At 37.5% G+C, this 19,018-nt stretch overlaps 2 protein-coding genes across 4 annotated transcripts in view; one reads left to right on the forward strand and one right to left on the reverse strand.

Annotated features, from left to right (window-relative positions):
• LOC148346008 (MAM domain-containing glycosylphosphatidylinositol anchor protein 2) overlaps positions 1–19,018 on the forward strand; it is a 305,624-nt gene that overhangs the window by 80,285 nt on the left and 206,321 nt on the right. The gene's annotated exons all lie outside the window — the stretch shown is intronic.
• Positions 827–7,994, reverse strand: LOC148346010 (low choriolytic enzyme-like). Its single transcript, XM_088325737.1, has 8 exons — positions 7,872–7,994; positions 5,690–5,708; positions 5,546–5,605; positions 5,320–5,466; positions 5,126–5,243; positions 3,341–3,519; positions 3,192–3,273; positions 827–959 (listed from the first exon to the last, which is right to left on the reverse strand). The coding sequence occupies exons 1-8, from the start codon at positions 7,941–7,943 to the stop codon at positions 827–829; spliced, it is 810 nt and encodes a 269-aa protein (XP_088181863.1). The 5' UTR covers positions 7,944–7,994.

Consider the following 19,018-nt stretch of genomic DNA (forward strand, 5'->3'; position numbering starts at 1 on the left):
GTTTTCCTTATCACTCGCTTTCCTGTGACCCGTTATTATGTATGAAAAAAGGCAATAAAACACACTATTTTGCATAAAATGAGAAGTTATCCCTAACATGAACGGGACGGTACTGAATGAACAGGGAGAAGGGATTGGGCGATTTATAGATGTATTTTGATTTATAATATTGTTTTTTTCTTATCAAAACATGTATATATATATATATATATATATATTTATACCATATATACCATATATACCATATATACCTCAGCCTTATCCCCCCCAAGTGGGAGGTGGCCTTGGGGTATGGCGGGTATGCCTGCCTTGTATTCATTTTTATTATAATATATTATTATATTTTATTATATTACATGCGATTATATACAGTGGTTGTTATTGTTTTTTCGTTTTCCTTATCAATAACTTTCCTGGGATCCGTTATTATGTATGAAAAAAGGCAATAGAACACACTATTTTGCATAAAATGAGAAGGAATCCCTCTCTAAAATGAACGGGACGGTACTGAATGAACAGGAAGAAGAGATTGGGTGATTCATAGATGTATTTTAATTTATAATATTGTTTTTTTCTTATCAAAACATATGGTTTATTTTAAACAACTGCTCTTGGTATATTTTAAAAGATGGCATTGATTTTGTATTTGATTTATATCGAAATATTTGTGTTTTTTTATTTTTATTCGTTTATGTACTATTTAATGGGGTTGATGAGCCCGATATTAGGTCTTTAAATTCTTCACCTATAAAAAAAAAACATACAATAGCGATAAAGCCGTCATAAATTTATTTAAAATATCACACAAAAAGCGTTACAAATCACTCTATTTGAAGCATTTGTAGAGTCGGTTGATCCGGAGGACGTCCTTTTCAGAGAGACCGTTTCGCTGGCCGATCTCTACTGTCTCATCGGGGATGGGAGTCATGGTAACAGCGTTTAGCACGCCGAAGGCCGTCCTGTGGATTTAGATGGACAGATTCAGGATTTGGGTTTTCGGTTGGTTGACTTGGATTTTAGGACCATTTGAAGTATTTTTGACTATCCTTGTGTGTATCTCCTTTCCGAACTAACTTCAACTCCGTGTAACTATAAATTATGCCTTCCTTGTATTCATTTTTATTATATTATATCATTATATTTTATTATATTATATGCGAGTATATACAGTAGTTGTTATTGTTTTTTCGTTTTCTTTATCACTCACTTTCCTGTGATCCGTTATTATGTATGAAAAAAGGCAATAAAACACACTATTTTGCATAAAATGAGAAGGTATCCCTCTCTAACATGAACGGGACAGTACTGAAAGAACAGGAAGAAAAGATTGGGCGATTTATAGATGTATATTGGGTTTTCTTTATGGGACTCTATTTTAGAATTATAATTTGGATTTAGAGTTAAGGTTTTAAGTTAGACTGTGGTTCAGGTTAGGTTTAGGTTATTAGTTTTGATGGGGAAGATAAAGACTATATTTGTATGGACCAATAGTCCTTTTTGGACATTCAGATGGTCGTAGTGTGTCTTGACTATTTTAAGGGTTAATACTTTCATATTAAGGTTTGAGTTACACTTGGTTTGAGCTATCAGGTTTTATTAGGTAGTTAAATGTAAGCCGCTAGCTAGCATTGTGGGGAACAATAGTCCTTAATGGTGTTCATAATGTAGTTGAACCTTTTTAGGGTCAAACCATGGTTATAAAATGAAGGTTTGAGTTAAACTTTGGTTCTGGTTTACACCATCAGGTTCGAAGGACACTGTAAAAGCAGAGGGTTATTAGTGTTGGGACTCATAGTCGAGAGCACTTTAATCGGGCATGTTTAAGGACTGTAATTCCCAAATCCATTCAACACGTGGACTGAGTAATTAGGGAAAAAACACTGGACCGTGTATACAGTAAGATCAAACATCTAGTTGGATCCGCCCATCTCTGTCTGTCCCTCACCCCCTCATACAATGACAATAAATGTATATTCTATTCTATTCTATTCTAATAATAAGGATATTATTGGGACATTTTTGGGTTCTAATGTGGCTTCATTGTTTGTTGTTGGTTTATTCAAACTTTAGTTTTGAGATTTAAAAAAAATCCCTGTTCTGAACGAATAAAATTTCAATGAATTCAAAATCAACAACTTTAAGAAAGAATTGAAAAGACAAAAATAAAAAGTTTGGGACCAAATGTCCTTATTGGTTATAGGATCAAGGTTTGAGTTTGTCTTTGGTTCAGGTTAGGTACAGATAAGTAAGTTTGATTGGGAAGGTAAGGTGAACAATAACCTTTATAGAATAGAATAGAATAGAATATACCTTTATTGACGTTGTTACTGTCAAAGATGGGCATTATTAAGACTCTTTGGTGGCTGTATTTACACAGATAAAATACATATATTTTTAAAAACTACATCGTGATAGCAGCTAAAAGTACTCACGAGGCTTCATGTTGGTTGAAAAAAGGAAAAGAGAGAGCCCAAACGGGGGGCGTGGTTTATTATACGTCAGTGAAAACAGTACACACATGAGCACGACTTCACAATAAAAGAATATAAGATTGATAAACGTACAAGAGATATAATTAGACTGATTATTGAAACGTTGTTTTATGTGTGTGTGTGTGTGAGAAAGATTGTTTTTGTCTTTAGAATATAAAAACAAGTTATTTTCATTAGACAGAATTCTGAGAGATTTACATCCAAAACGGCCACCTTGACAGTTACAAAATGGGTTAACATATTGTGACAAGGAAATTGGGCATGACACTCCAGTTTCACACATTCACAGTGAGGTTAAAAAAACAGGATAAAGGAACAGAGAAAATAAGGTTATAAAACAAGGAGGATAAGGTTATAGTTATAATTTACACAAGAAATGTCGGCATGTAGGATGTTACATACAGTTTGGTATCACTTCTTTTTAAGGTTAACTTCTTTTTGGGTTCAAGTTTGAGTTAGACTTTGATTCCGGGTAATTTTAGGGAGTCAGGTTTGATGGAGTAATGCACGGGTTTTTTAGTGTGGGGACCAATTCTCCTCAAGATATATTAGTGGTCCTAATGGGACTTTTTGTGGTTTTCTGGTCAAGGTTTGACTTTTGTTCAAGTTAGGTTGACGCATTCAGGTTCTAGGGTTAGCAAAATGGAATCTCTCGCCTCGAACAGAAAAACAGATACATGTCTGATGTGTTCATCTTACCTCCCGTAGTGCAGCACAGAGTCATAGTCATAAGGGATGTCGAGATTATTGGTGTCCTGCTTTTCAAAATTGTGCTTTTGATCTGAGGACAAAAAATGGTGGGTTACTTCACACAAAAGATGGGGTGAAAGATGAGGTAAGGGGCTTACAATCATGGATGTTTTCCCAGTGGATGATGATGTGGTTGTCACGGTCGCTTCTGGTGTGCTCGTGGTAGAATCCCATAGCGTGCAGGACCTCGTGCTGGACAATTCCGTGCTGGACGCAACCGAAGCGCTGAAGGGACACCAACTGCCGGTCTCCCATTCGGCCAAGGTGTGAGAAGCATCTGGATGGTGGGGGAGATATGCGTTGAATAGGATTTCACAATCACAAGCATAGGGTTATAAATCTTGATTACTCAAGGGGGAGGTATCTTGGGACCTAAAACAGATGGTCTGCTTTGTCTTGATATTTTATATAAAACCCATGAAAAACTCTTGATACTCTTTCTATGCGACCATCTTGCGTTTGACATCAGCACCATTTCACATCAGAGATCTTCTTACAACCTACTCGAGCTGAGTCAACTGAGCCTCTTTTCATTTCCAGCCAGCGTGTCATCACAGGGGGTATTTTACCAATTTTTGCCTTGCATTACATCCATTTTACCAAAAATTGGCAAACTTTTGAAGATGTGGGCTGTGCTGGGTTTAAAGGACTGATTTTTGTCCTTTTTGGTACAATGTGTCAGGAAAAAGGATAGCTTCTTCCCACATGTATTTAGATGAATATACAGCTTTTTCTGTATGTAAAGCGCACTGACCTTTAAGGAGCATGAATTTAAAACTACAATAAGAGCGAGGTATTTACATACCTGTCAAGCTCCAGGGCTCCATGCCCTTACAAAATGTTGTATTTTCCCTTACAAAATACTAAATAATCTTACACCATATTTTTTTTTAAACGCGTTTATTTATGTAGTTTAACATGTTATATTGTACACGTGTTTCGTTATACCATATATATTGTTAATTAACATTTTGTTGTGAAGTACCGAGTTGCCCGACATGAATGAGGTTTATTATAAAAAAGGTTCAAAAATGAAGTAGCTTGGACGTTCACCGGAGAAGGAAAAAATACATGCAAATATAATGAAGTAGAATAATACATTTTCTTATTCAAATGATGAATTCATTTTCTGCATTAAATTATTGTTGTTATATACTGATTAAAGGAATTACTACAAACCTGTCTTTTTTCATTTTCTCCTTTTATCCTTCCTTTTTTTCTTAACTTCTTTATACAACATAATCATTGGTAATACGCATCAAAGCAAGTGAGCCGTTTGACTCTTTAATGAGTTGAGCCGAAAAAGCCGGTTCTCTCAAAAGAGACGGACTTCCTTTCACTACACAACTACCACATGAAATCCGAGGCGGCAGACGCATGCGCACAGGAGCATCAAACCGCTCGCTTCGTTTGCAACGAAAAAAAACGATACCGAGATAGAGGCTACCGCGGCGAACTCGTTTGACCTGATTGATTTGCCGTTTGGTGATAGGCGGTGTATACCGGATGATACTCATAATTGACAAATTTGCGTTTTTCCGTACAGATTTTCTCGTACGTCGTACACGTCTTAAAATGCATAATAAACGTACTTTGTACGGCAAAAACGTACAGGTTGACAGGTATGCATTTATAAAAAACCTTCAGGAAACAAACATATTTCATACCCATAACTTAAACGGTATGCATCGAAAAACACAAAATGCAAGAGAGAAAAACGTAGTGAATTATGTGTATGTTGGCTTTGAAAAATAGATCATTTTAGAGGAGAAACACACAAAGGGACACTGGGGACACAAGACGCACCAGAACAACAATTGATTTTAGTAATACTCTACCTTCATATATAGTACCATTGCATTATGGTTTTAGTCTGGACTCACCCGAATTTAGGCTCAAAGCTGAGGTAAGCCCTCTCGTTTCTGCGCCGGATGAACCGGATACAGGTACTGGCCTGGATTCCTCTCAAGGCACGTTCAATGATTTGGATCTCCTGGCGAGCTGCAGATGAAAAAAATCCCCGTTAGTCGATGTCACCGATTCACGAGGGATATGAATCGAGAGGAGAATGAATTACTGTATTTGTTAGCGATGACGTAAGGGATCTCGACTCTGCCATTTAAGGACTTTGGCCACAGGCAGCTCTTGGCGTCTATTGCACACTTCATGGCGCTCCTTGTCCTCGGGAGCATCACGTCCCCCTCCATCAGGTAGCCGTCGGACCCTAAACATGAAAATGACAAAGGTATCGATCAGCATCGGTACCTTTGGTGGAATCTTCAATTTTTCCTTCCGATCCTCACCGTTGTTCATCCTCAGGATCGTTTCCGAGATGCTGTACTCGCCCGTCTCGCCCGAGTCGTCTAATGAAAAGCAGATGACATTCAATGCACGCACGCACTTCGATACTTATCGATTTCGATCGGTCGCACGCAGCAGTCACATACCATTATCGAAGGTCTCCTCCTGCAAACACAAGGTAGGGAATTATATACTTTAGAGGAGAGAACTGTGATTTAGGATTCTCTAAGTTGTGTCTCCCACAGGAAAATTTCGGCCCAAGGGACGATACTTTGAGGCCCCCGGCCTTAACTCATTGACTACCAGTTTAGTTCATGCATTGGCAGCCTACTTAGATTAAAAAAAGGAGGATTGGCATCTAAAATCATCGATGGCACTGAATTCAGAACAGATTTTTGACGTCTTTAGTCGTCATTGGTAGAGAATGAGTAAATGACAAAATGACTTGATGAACTGTCAACAAAAGTAAACCACAATGACTCGACTTCCAGCTCAATTCATTCATAACCAGCTTGAAAATGACCTCCACAGTGATACTATAATGCAAAAATACTACTACAGAAATACTACAAAAATCAAACAACAATGATATGACAGAAAATACTAAGGAAATACCACAAAAATATGATAGAAATACTGAAAAAGTATTATGATGGAAACACTTGAAAATGACCTCCACAGTGATACTATAATACAAAAATACTACTACATAAATACTACAAAAAATAAACAACAATGATACAACAGAAAATACTAAGGAGATACCACAAAAATACTAAGGAAATACGACAAAAGTACTATGATGGAAACACTTGAAAATGACCTCCACAGTGATACTATAATATAAAAATACTACTACATAAATACTACAAAAATCAAACAACATTGATATAACAGAAAATACTAAGGAAATACCACAAAAATATGATAGAAATACTAAAAAAGTACTATGATGGAAACACTTGAAAATGGCCTCCACAGTAATACTATAATACAAAAATACTACTACATAAATACTACAAAAGTTAAACAACAATGGCCCATTTCAGGGTCGAGGCGCAAAAGATGAGGATAGCGACATCCCCCAAAAATGATTGTGTGAATGATTTAATAAAGTTTAATGTTTGATATGGATGCCGCATCCGTGCTGATAAGTTAGGCACCACTAGAAACTGGGACTAATTTAGATCCGATTACAGGAAAAATACACAAGGAGCCCATGGAATGGTGTATATGCATATCCATGCATCACCGACTAGAATTTCAACAAAATAGCTGACTTGCTTAATGAACCACTTCATTTTTTTCAATGTAATGACAAAACACTCTTGACTCCTGTATTCTGTGTCACTGCTTTACTATGGTTTCAATATACAGTGTGGGAATAGTGGTTTTTGGGGCCCCTCTTCAGGGTATTTTCCCAACTTTAGGACATCGACAAGTCATTTTGCATGCCATAAATCTTAGCGGTGTCCGTGCTAGTTTAGTCGGTAAAAGTCTATTGGTGGACATTATACAAAGTTCTGGTGTTCTCAAGGTTTTCTTATTTCCTCATACTGAGGTTTTGAGGTTTTCCTTACCCTGGTGTAGGTTTGAGATCAGGGGATGAGTAATAATAGTCTGCAGTCTGTTATAGTCTGTGGTCTGTGCCGCTCTTTGAGACTTTTTGTGATTACGGGCTATAAAAAATAAACATGACTCGACTATTGTTTTGCGGGAAAGCATACTGCTATGCTATTGTCTGAACTCCCACAATGCCTTTCTCTTATTTCGTTGTTCAGTTTGGAATCTTATGTGCTATGTAATTATTTTGCAAGTCTGCGGTGCAGTAATGTGTTTTTTGTACTGGTTCAATCGCTTTGGGGATTAAGGCTTGCAGTGATGCTAAAGCTAGAAGCAAAACACGCTAACCATGGAAACAAAGTTTGTGATTTTCAAGAAATATGAAGAAGGAACGTTTTATGACCAGGACTGCTATTAAAAATGAGGCATTTTAAGCAAAGGCATGATAATCTCCTCAAAGTTTTATAGCCTGTTTCATTTTCTTTTTCTCATATTAAAATGGATTCTGTGTAAGAAAATGAAAGATATTTGGGAACAAGGGAGTATATTTATCTGTGTTTTCTTCTGGAATATCACCAAGCTTGTAAGATCCCAAGTAAATTGAGTTTGAGTATCTCGAACTTTGGATTCTCAGTCTAGAAAATTGTTTTGCAAATCTTCTTTAAAGACCTTTGCATCAAAATCGTGAAACTGGAGAACTTTTAGTTGGAAACACAATCATGTCCTGGCCACAGAAATTCACGGTTGAAGTAATTCGGTACTTACCCAAGTAGGTTGAGCCTGGCAGAGGCCGATGAGCCGCAGCAATACAAGTATCGTGACGCTTCGGAGATCCATTCTTCAAGACTCTTCTTTTTCTGCTGGTTTTGGGTTCGAGAGAGGGTTTATATACCAATTCGGGAGGTGTGCCCGGTTTAGGGATTATCTGCAGGGGGTCCCGAACGCTCGGGAGGGGGTCGACGCACCTAAAACAAACGTTGACACGTCGGGGCACGATTCGGACACGGAAAAAAACCCAGGGTTCGAAGACCGATATGAAAAACAAGCCCGGTCAAGATCTAGCTTGAAAACATACTACTTACTTTTGATTAGAATTTAAAAGATAAATAAAATACTAGAAAATAATAAAACTATATATGCTTAAATGTATTTTGCCAATGTTATGTGTATTTTTTTTATTTAAAAATAAACTGAAATAAAAAATACAAACAAAAAAACAATACTTGAGTGCAATTGCTGATTCGATTTTTAAAACGAAATCAATATTAGAAAATAAGAATGAACAAATGTTGCAGATTGTTTGCATTTGTTTCGATATTTCAAGGAAAGTAAAATACGAGAAAATGAGAAAAAAAATACTCAAAATGAGCAGAATTCACTGATTTTATGCTTTTATTGGATTTCTAAAATACAATTACATTTCAGAAAACATGAAAAATACTTAAAATAAGCAGACATTTTGTATTTTTATTCCATTTTTTAAAAAAAATAAGATAAGGAATAATACTCTAAATGAGGAAGTTTCCATATGATTTATTACATTTTTTAAGAAAATAAAATCCTTGGGAATACGAAAAATAGTACTCATTAGGAGATAAATGAAGCTTATTTCATGTATTTTTGTTTGATTTTTAAAACAAAGTAAACGAATAAGAATATGAAGAATAACACTCAAAATGAGAACAATTGTGCCAATTTAAGCATTTCTTTCATAGCATATTAAAATACAACAAAATAAGAAAAACAATACTTAAAATGAGAGATGTGGCTGATCTGTATTTTTGACCATATTATAACGAGTACTAGAAAAGAATACTCAAAATGGCCTAAATTTCGCTCTTTTAAATAGCTATTAAAAACAGATAGAATAAAATGAAAATACTACAAAATAAGAGAAGTACTATTTAAAATCAGTAAAGTTTTTCTGATCTTCTGCATTTTTTTAAATCGTGAAAAATAGGAAAATTAATATTGAAAATTGGCAAAAATCTGCTGGTTGTATGCATTTTGTTAGATTTTTTTAAAAAGAAAATAAAAGACTAGAAAATAAGAAAAATCTACGTAAAATGTAGAATATGAGAAAATAAGACACAAAACCATGCAACATTTGATGTATTTTATTCGATTTTCAAGTCAAATGACACTTGAAATAAGCCAGTTTTTCTAAACTCAATGTAAAATATAAGAAACCACAACAACTTAAAGTAAGAAAATTGGAATTTTCCACCAATAATGTCCCAAAAAAATCCATTTTTTTCCCCCCATCGATGATTAAGACGTCTATATGTTACACTCAAGGATATTCCGGGATAGGATTTCCCCTGTATATTGATGAAAAGGGCATTTCAATGAAATCAAGGAAAATGCAGCGTCGGGCCCTTCGGAGCTCCTAATTTGCGTGGTAATGGGAATCCGGGCGGGGACGCCCGCATATCTGATCGCTCCATTAGCGCTCGACGCGTTTACAATCCCGGCTTTTGTACTTGCTTGATGCCGTTAAGTGCGAGTGAGGGGGGGGATTATTAGAGAGAATGCTACAGTTGGCATTAACTCATGAGAGAAGGCAAGAGTTAACGGTGTTGAGTTGAATTACGTGATTAGGAATACTTCTGATGGAAAAGTCAGGTTCAACTTAACCAGTTTGGCTTAACCGGTGTAAGCAAGCGAGAGTTTTAGGTGTTTAGTTGACTAACGTGATCAAAAATATATTTTTCTGATGGCTTTTCAAGCTTGAGCTGGTAAACTCAGGTTCAACTTAACCAGTTTAGCGAAACCGGTGTAAGCAAACGAGAGTTTTAGGTGTTTAGTTGACTAACGTGATCAAAAATATATTTTTCTGATGGCTTTTCAAGCTTGAGCTGGTAAACTCAGGTCCAACTTAACCAGTTTAGCGAAACCGGTTTAAGCAAGCGAGAGTTTTAGGTGTTTAGTTGACTAACGTGATCAAAAATATATTTTTCTGATGGCTTTTCAAGCTTGAGCTGGTAAACTCAGTTTCAACTTAACCAGTTTAGCGAAACCGGTGTAAGCAAACGAGAGTTTTAGGTGTTTAGTTGACTAACATGATCAAAAATATATTTTTCTGATTGCTTTTCAAGCTTGAGCTGGTAAACTCAGGTCCAACTTAACCAGTTTAGCGAAACCGGTGTAAGCAAGCGAGAGTTTTAGGTGTTTAGTTGACTAACGTGATCAAAAATATATTTTTCTGATGGCTTTTCAAGCTTGAGCTGGTAAACTCAGGTTCAACTTAACCAGTTTAGCGAAACCGGTGTAAGCAAACGAGAGTTTTAGGTGTTTAGTTGACTAACATGATCAAAAATATATTTTTCTGATGGCTTTTCAAGCTTGAGCTGGTAAACTCAGGTCCAACTTAACCAGTTTAGCGAAACCGGTTTAAGCAAGCGAGAGTTTGAGGTGTTTAGTTGACTAACGTGATCAAAAATACATTTTTTCTGATGGCTTTTCAAGCTTCAGCTGGTAAACTCAGGTTCAACTGAACCAGTTTAGCTTAACCGGTGTAAGCAAGCAAGAGTTTGGGGTCTCGACTTGTATTACATGATAAGAAATAGATGTTTCTGATGAATTTCTTTACTGGATCAAGTAAACTCGGGTTAAAATTAACTCATGAAAGAAGGCAAGAATTTAAGGTGTTGAGTTGAATTACCTGATTAAGAATACTTTTGATGGTAAACTCAGGTTCAACTTAACTAGTTTAGCTTAAAGGGTGTAAGCAAACGAGAGGTTTAGGTGTTTAGTTGACTAACGTGATCAAAAATATATTTTTCTGATGGATTTTCAAGCTTGAGCCGGTAAACTCAGGTTTAACCTAACCAGTTTTGCTAAACAGGAAAGAGCAAGCTAGAGTTTTGGGTCCCGAGTTGAATTACGTGATTAGAAATACGTGTTTTTGATGATTTTCCATACATTAACAGGTAAACTCATGTTCAACTTATCCAGTTTAGCTTTCTTTCTTTCTTTCTTTCTTTCTTTCGTTCTTTCGTTCTTTCTTTCGTTCTTTCGTTCTTTCTTTCTTTCTTTCTTTCTTTCTTTCTTTCTTTCTTTCTTTCTTTCTTTCTTTCTTTCTTTCTTTCTTTCTTTCTTTCTTTCTTTCTTTCTTTCTTTCTTTCTTTCTTTCTTTCGTTCTTTCGTTCTTTCGTTCTTTCGTTCTTTCGTTCTTTCGTTCTTTCTTTCGTTCTTTCTTTCTTTCTTTCTTTCTTTCTTTCACTCTTTCTTTCTTTCTGTCTTTTACTCTTTCTTAATTTCTTTTTATTTTATGTGTTTATTCATTTTTCATTTTTCCTGAGCTTTTCACATATGTTCTTGCTTTTTCCTCTTTTCCTCATTTTTGCTGCTTTTTTCTCTTTTCATTTTCTTTTTTCCTTCTCCTTTTTGTTTCATTTTTTCTTAGCGTTTTACCTCTTTTTTTCTTGCTTTTTGTCTCCTTTTGACCTCTTTTTTATTTTTTTATCTTATGTATTTCTTTTTCTCCCAAGCTTTATACACATTTTCTTGTTTTTCTTTTCCTTATTTTTGCTGCTTTTTTCTCTCTTTCTTTTTCTTCTTCTCTTTTTGTTTCCTTTTTTAGCTTTTTACTTCTCTTTCATTTGGGTATTTTCTTTTCTCAAGTCGTTTTGTGCATAAAGTGACATAATAACTGTTAATATACGGATTAAAGCGACAAAACCAATCTAAAGAGACGCTTGGGAGCCCAAAGAGACTGTTCTCGAAAAACTTTACTCAACTTCCTCAACATTGGATTGAAAATACCGCATTGGGAACCCCTCCAATGGAACCCGTGTTTCTTTTACCCGCATTTCAGCTGAACTGGCGACTGAATTCGCAATTTGGAGCCCTGGTTTTTACAGTGCTAATGTAGTTGCGGTTTTGGGTTCAAGGTTTGAATTCCGGGTCAGGGTGAATGTTAGAGTAAGGGAATTTCTCAACCGGGACGGAAAAACCCGTACGTGTGTGTGATGTTCCACTGATGCGCGTAGTTACGTAGGTAATCCAATTTGTGGCTAATGCTCACTCATCTATGAGCCATCTATCCGCTTTCCCAGCTTTGTGCTTTTCCGTGCTTTATGTCCGGCGCTCGGACAGAAATGGAGTCCGTCACACATTTCACACTTATTTGCGACGCCCTTCATCACAAAATGTCTCAAAGGACTGCACAGGAGACAATGACACCATCCCCTGATTTTAAACCCACATGCGGGCAAGAAAAACTCAAAATCCTCATGATGAGGAGAATAAGAAACGTGATTTAGCATTGGGTAACAGTACGCAAAACATAGTGATAATCCATAAGAAGAACATGAATGAATGAACACTTTATTTTGAACGTTAGGAAAAAAATGGTCAAAAACAATAACTCAACAACAAAAATAATGTTAACATAACATGTTCGAATAGGGGTAGTAAGAAGCAGACGTTTATTTTCCGATGTGAATCACCTGTGCCCGCTCATTTCCCGCCAACCACTGCGGGTTCTGATTGGCTCCCTGTCCCTATTTAAACCCAGTCCTGTCACTCTCCTTTGGTCAGTCCGTCTGCGAACCTCTGTGTATACATGGCAAGCCTTCTTCGACCCTGACTCCCGCCTTTCCCGTTTTTGCTCCCGTTTGTCTCCGGCCACGACCTGTTCCGACCCCGACTACGTTTTTGCTCTCCCTGTCCCGGCTACCGACCTGTTTTTCCGTCCCTGACACCGTCATTGCCTACCGTATTCGGATCACAATCAAAGTGCGAGAGTGACTTGCTTCCTGTGTCTAGCGAGCACCGGATCGCGAGCGCTGCCCTTCCTCTCTCTCTATCTCAATACATTTGTGAGAACTGTTACGCGATTGGGTCTACCCTTGGTCTTAGTCAAAAGTCTAGCTGCTGCATTCTGAACCAGCTGCAAATTTTTGACGCTAGACATCGGGAGACCAGAAAGCAATACATTATAGTACTCAAGCCGAGAAGTAATAAACGCATGAATTAAAACGTCTGCATCTGATTGGGACAGCATCGAACGAATCTTCGCAATATTACGGAGGTGGTAGAAAGCTATTCCTATTTCCTTGCCCTCCTGTAGGTTTTAGATCAGGGGATGGTTTCATTGTAACCTGAGAAGTTATGTGAGACATTTTGTGATCAAGGGCGTCACAAAGAAATGGGATTTGACGTGACAAGCCGACGCAAACATTCTAAGGTTTATAACGAGAACCTTAAAGTCACATCTTAAATGGATCGGGAGCCAGGGCTAGTGAGCTAATATCTTAGTCCACAGGTGTCAAAGAGGCGGCCCGCGGGCCAGATCAGGCCCGCTAAGGGATTGAATCCGGCCCGCGAGACAACACTCAGAGAAGCGCAAGAGAAAAACAAGCTGCTGGTTGAAATATCTCAACTTGATGTTGCCAAAGAAAGGTGCCTTGAACAAAGGCACTGTACTTGTATTTCTTTCTATCTCTCTTTTCCACCCCTTTTCCTCTCTCTCTTTTCCACCCCTTTTCTCCCACTCTGTCTCTTTCACTCTCTGTGTCTCTCTTTTTTCTTCCTTTGTTGCTCTTTGTCTCTTTCTCTCTCTCTCTGTGTCTTTTTTAACTTCTTTTGCCCTAACTTCCTTTTTTCCTTTTCTCTTTCTTCCTACCCTTCGCGCTTTCTTTTCTCTTTTCTCTCCTTCTGTCTTTCTATTTCTCTTTGGATTTCTTTTTTTCTCTCCCTTTCTCTCTCTCTCTCTCTCTCTTTTTTCCACCCCTTTTCTCCCACTCTCTGTCTCTGTCACTCTATGTGTCTCTCTCTTTCGCTTCCATTGTTGCTCTTTGTCTCTTTCGCTCCCTGTGTCTTTTTAACTTCTTTTGCTCTGACTTCCTTTTTTCCTTTTCTCTTTCTTCCTACCCTTCGCGCTTTCTTTTCTCTTTTCTCTCCTTCTGTCTTTCTATTTCTCTTTGAATTTATTTTTTTCTCTCTCTCTTTTCCACCCCTTTTCATCCATCTCTGTCTCTTTCACTTTCTGTGTCTCTCTCTTTCTCTTCCATTGTTGCTCTTTGTCTCTTTCTTTCTTTCTTTGTGTCTATTTAACTTCTTTTGCTCTAGCTTCCTTTTTTCCTTTTCTCTCTTTACTCTTTCTCTCTTCCTACTCTTCACGCTTCCTTTTCTCTTTTCCCTCCTTCTGTCTTTCTATTTCTCTTTGAATTTCTTTTTCTCTCTCTCTCTCTCTCTCTCTCTCTCTCTCTCTCTCTCTCTCTCTCTCTCTTTTCCACCCCTTTTCCCCACTATCTGTCTTTGTCTCTTTCACTCTCTGTGCCTCTTTCTTTTCCATTGTTGCTCTTTGTCTCTTTCTTTCTCTGTGTCCTTTTTACTTCTTTTGCTCTAACTTCCTTTTCTCTCTTTTCTCTTTCTCTCTTCCTACCCTTCGCGCTTTCTTTTCTCTTTTCTCTCCTTCTGTCTTTTTATTTCTCTTTGGATTTATTTCTTCCTCTCCCTTTCTTCCCCCCCTCTTTCAAGACTTTTTAGCTTTTGTTTCTCACGCTCTCTCCCTCTCTCTCTCCTTTTCTTTCTTTGTCCCGCCCTCCTTTCCCCCCCTCTTTCTCTTATTTCTTTATCCTTCTTTTTCTTTCTCTTGAATCTACTAGTCCGGCCCCCGACAGAATGTTTGTTCTATCGTGTGGCCCCCGAGTTCAAATGAGTTTGACACCCCTGTCTTAGTCAATGGTCTTGCAGCATTTTGAGCTAGCTGCAAGCTTTTGATGCTAGACCTCGGGAGACCAGAGAGTGATACGTCACAGTGCTCAAACCGAGAAGGGACAAAAGCATGAATTCTAATCTCAGAATCTGATCGAGACGGACGAATCTTCGCGCGACGACGGAGGTGCTAGGAAGCTATTCTAGTTCTATTTTTTCCCATATAGTTTAGGATCAAATATGACACCTAGATTTTAGACCTCGGGTTCGAAAAAGCGAAGGTCGATGTCGGGTTTTGTCGTCTACTCCCTCGTTATGTCTCCTAATTGGCGGGACAAAAGTTGCCGCCGCTCCGCTTTGTTGCGTCTGCGGTCGGTGTCCCTATTTTCTTCCGGAGGTTGCCATAGCAACTGCGGGGGATTGTCCAAAATCACTGTATGGGAATGATGTTGTCTTTTACTGTTCTATCTGTCTGTCCATCCATTCGTCCATCATTCCTCTGACAATTCCTCCGTGCGTCCATCTTTCTGTCCACTGATTTCGTTTTTTAATTTAAAAAAAAGGAAAATAGGAAATAGAGAAAAATAGTACTTAACATTCGAAGGATACATACATTTGACTTTGCTATCACATTTTTAAAACAAAGCAAAATACGAAAATGATACTGAAAATTAGCAAAATTTTACTGATTTTATATCTTTAAAAAAAGTAAAATGCTATTTAAAACAATAAAAAGGACAATACCTAAAACTAGCATTTTTTTGTTGATTTTATTTGTAAAATACCACCAAAAAAGGAAAAACGATCCTTAAAATGAACACAATTTTGCTGATTTTGTGTACTTTTTTTGTTTTTTTACTTTCAAGTGAAATGATTTCTTGTCAAATACCGAACAGTCAGTGGACCCAGATGCGTAACATTTTCACACAACCTTTATTTTACGGGAACAGGGCAGTCATTCACGGGAATACAAACGCCAGCGATTCAGCGATTGCTGGGTAGAAGAGATCAAAACTGGACAGGACAGACGGGATCGATAGCAGATACGGGATACTGGAGCAAGATAATGTACAGACGGGATCGATACCGGATACTGGAGCAAGATACTGGACATACGGGATTGATACCGGACACTGGAGCAAGATACTGGACATACGGGATCGATACCGGATACTGGAGCAAGATAATTGATAGACGGGATCGATACCAGATACTGGAGCAAGATACCGGACAGGATGAGACAGACGAGACCGAAACCGGATACTGGAGAATGGAGCAAGATACTCGGCAGGAAGAGACAGGCGGGAACGATACCAGACACCGGATACTGGAGCAAGATACTGGACAGACGGGATCGATACCGGATACTGGAGCAAGATACCAGAAAGGATGAGACAGACGGGACCGAAACTGGATACTGGAGAATGGAGCAAGATACTGGGCAGGACGAGACAGACGGGATCAATACCGGAGCAAGTTACCAGACAGGACGAGACAGGCGGGATCGATGCCGGATACTAGAGACTGGAGCAAGATACTGGACAGGACGAGACAGGCGGGATCGATACCGGATACTGGAGCTAGATACCGGACAGGACAAGACAGGTGAGATCTATACCGGATACTGGAGCAAGATACCGGACAGGACGAGACAGACGGGATCAATACCGGAGCAAGTTACCAGAAAGGACGAGACAGGCGGGATCGATACCGGATACAAGAGACTGGAGCAAGATGCCGGACAGGATGAGACAGGCGAGTCATAATACAAGTCTTGCAGTGCAGAGATTTGTTGACGGACTGACAAGGAGTGAATGAGAGCACTGAGTTTAAATAGGAGGGAAGCTAATTAGGCAATGAGCAGCAGCTGGCGGACCCAAATGAGGGCAATGGCCAACCGTAATATATATATATATATATATATATATACACATACAATATTTAAAATTAACAAATATTTGATGTATTTTCATAGAATTAATTTAAACATCCAGTAAAATACAATATATAAAAAAAATGATAATACTTAAACTGAGCAACATTTGGCTGACTTTATATCCTATTAGTTTTTTAAAAACAAAATAAAGAAACACAATACTTAAAATGAGCAAATTTAGCAGATTTGTTGGTTTTGTTTATTAGATTGTAAAAAAATGACAAAAATAATCCTTATAATTAGCTAAATCTGTATTTGAGGTCATTCTAGTTAGAATTTTAAAACAAAGTATAATACTAGAAATTAAGAAAAAATATTCTAAAATAAAAGAAATACGCTTAAGTACTGCAATAATATTTTGATGAGTTTTATTTTTCATTCGATGTAAAAAACAAACCAAAATAATGTCAAATAAAAAAAAGAAAAACTCAAATTGTGCAAACTTCAAGCCAAATACTAGAAAATAAGAAAACAAGATAAAATATCTTAAAAGGAAAGAATGTATGCTTAAATTCTAGTGACGATTATAACAACAGCTCGAGTTATCATCTCTTATTTGCTTTCTCTTTTTTTCTCCCTCTCTTTCTCTCTCTTTGTGTTTCTTTTTCTCGTTTTTTTCTCTTTGTTTCTCTCATTCTCTTTCTCTCATTTTTCTCATTCTCTTTTCTTTTTCTCCTTTTCCTTTCTTTCTTCCTCTTTCTTTCGCTCTTTAATTGCTTGTCTTGTCTTTTTTCTTTGTCTTGTTCTTTCTGTTCTTGCTCTCATTCTCTCTTGGTTTTTTTCTTTCTTTCTGTCATTCTTTCTTTCTCTTTCTTTCTTTCTTTTTTTCTCGTTTGCACAATTTTCCCTTTCTCTCTTCTCATCTCTCTTTCTTTTTGGCTGTTTATCTCTCTCTTGTTCTCCCTCTCTCCTTTTCTCATCATTTACCGCTTTGTTTCTCTTTTTCTCACACTCTTTTTTCATTCTTTCATTCTTACATTCTTTCTTTCTTTCTCTTATCCTTTTTTTCTCTCATTCCTTTCTCTTCTTTCTCTTTTTCTTGATCTATTTTTCTTGATCTCTTTTTTCTTGATTTCTTTCTTTCTCTTCTTCCTCTCTTTGTCTTGCTATCATTTTTCTCAAACTTTTTTTCTTCTCGCTTTCTTTCTTTTCATTTCGTGTCTGTTTTTTTCCTTCTCTTTTTCTCTCTCTCTCTCATTCTCTATCTTTCTCTTTTTGTGTGTATATGTATGTATATATACCTGTATATAAATATATTGTAATCTACACCACTTATCCTCAGTAGGGTTGCGGGGGTGCTGGAGCCCATCCCAGCTAACTTCAGGCAGTTTATAGAGAATGTGGGAGGAAACCAGAGTGCCTGGAGGAATCCCACGCAAGCACGGGGAGAACGTGCAAACTCCAGAACGAATTTGAGTAAAGTTAGTAGAGTTTGTCGAGAACCGGCTTCTTCGGCTCGGCTCACTAAAAGGAACCGGCTCTTTTGAGTCCTAAACGGCTCTTCAGGTTGTTTTTGCTACTTTAATCCCAACATGACCAAATATTATGTAAAATTATGCACAAAATGACTTAAAGGAAGGGGGGAATAGAACAAAAAAGAAAAAAATACCAAAATGAAAAAGTAGTGAAAAGCTGAGAAAAAAAGAAACAAAAGGAAGAAATAGAGAAAAAAAAGAAAAAAAGTAACAGCTCAGAAAAAATAAACACAATGAGCTTTTTTTTTTAAAGGAATTTATAAAAAAGTAGAAAAAAAAAACACGGAAAAAAGAAGACAATTTGTGTTGCATTCAAATCATTTCCAATTCTATCAAGTGAATCTTGTTGCCAACATTGTACTTCCACTCAAAAATGTGATTAAGTACAGTTCTGTATCTTGCAACCGACTAAATAAGCCCTCAAAAATGTTGATATTATGCGACAAAAGATACCAGGAATAAAAGAAATGAAAATCTTGTGAAAGAATGATGATTGTAGGCCGTACAACCTTTGCAATCGTACATGAGTCAATTCATTCAAAAGAGAAAAATAATTTTGCATTGCCGGAAACTCAGCAAAATGTAACTTGATGTCAAGTTTTGGACATGTTTGATCATGAATTATCTTGCCACACTTGGGATTGCTGTTGCTCACTGTCGTTTCAAGCGTTGCTCACCGACTTTGTGTGAACGCTCAGACCCGTGGAAAATTACAGGGAACATTGATTATTATCTCCTTTTTTTTTCAAACCCCGTGTGTACTTTATGGACCGGCCTGGCCGCCGGGACCCGGAACGCTAGCGCTAGCCCGCGCCGTACATCAGGCCTTTTTATCG

Source organism: Urocampus carinirostris, chromosome 20 (genome assembly GCF_059441175.1).
Source record: "Urocampus carinirostris isolate Australia breed hairy pipefish chromosome 20, RoL_Ucar_1.0, whole genome shotgun sequence".
Classification (NCBI taxonomy): domain Eukaryota; kingdom Metazoa; phylum Chordata; class Actinopteri; order Syngnathiformes; family Syngnathidae; genus Urocampus; species Urocampus carinirostris.

Excerpts from the sequence above, each read along its gene's own strand:
- LOC148346010 (XM_088325737.1), bottom strand. The coding sequence starts at position 7,943 with ATGGATCTCCGAAGCGTCACGATACTTGTATTGCTGCGGCTCATCGGC. Across the intron at positions 3,274-3,340 it reads CTGGGAAAACATCCATGATT|ATCAAAAGCACAATTTTGAA; the intron begins GTAAGCCCCTTA and ends TTTTGTCCTCAG. Across the intron at positions 960-3,191 it reads TCTGTGCTGCACTACGGGAG|GACGGCCTTCGGCGTGCTAA; the intron begins GTAAGATGAACA and ends CTAAATCCACAG.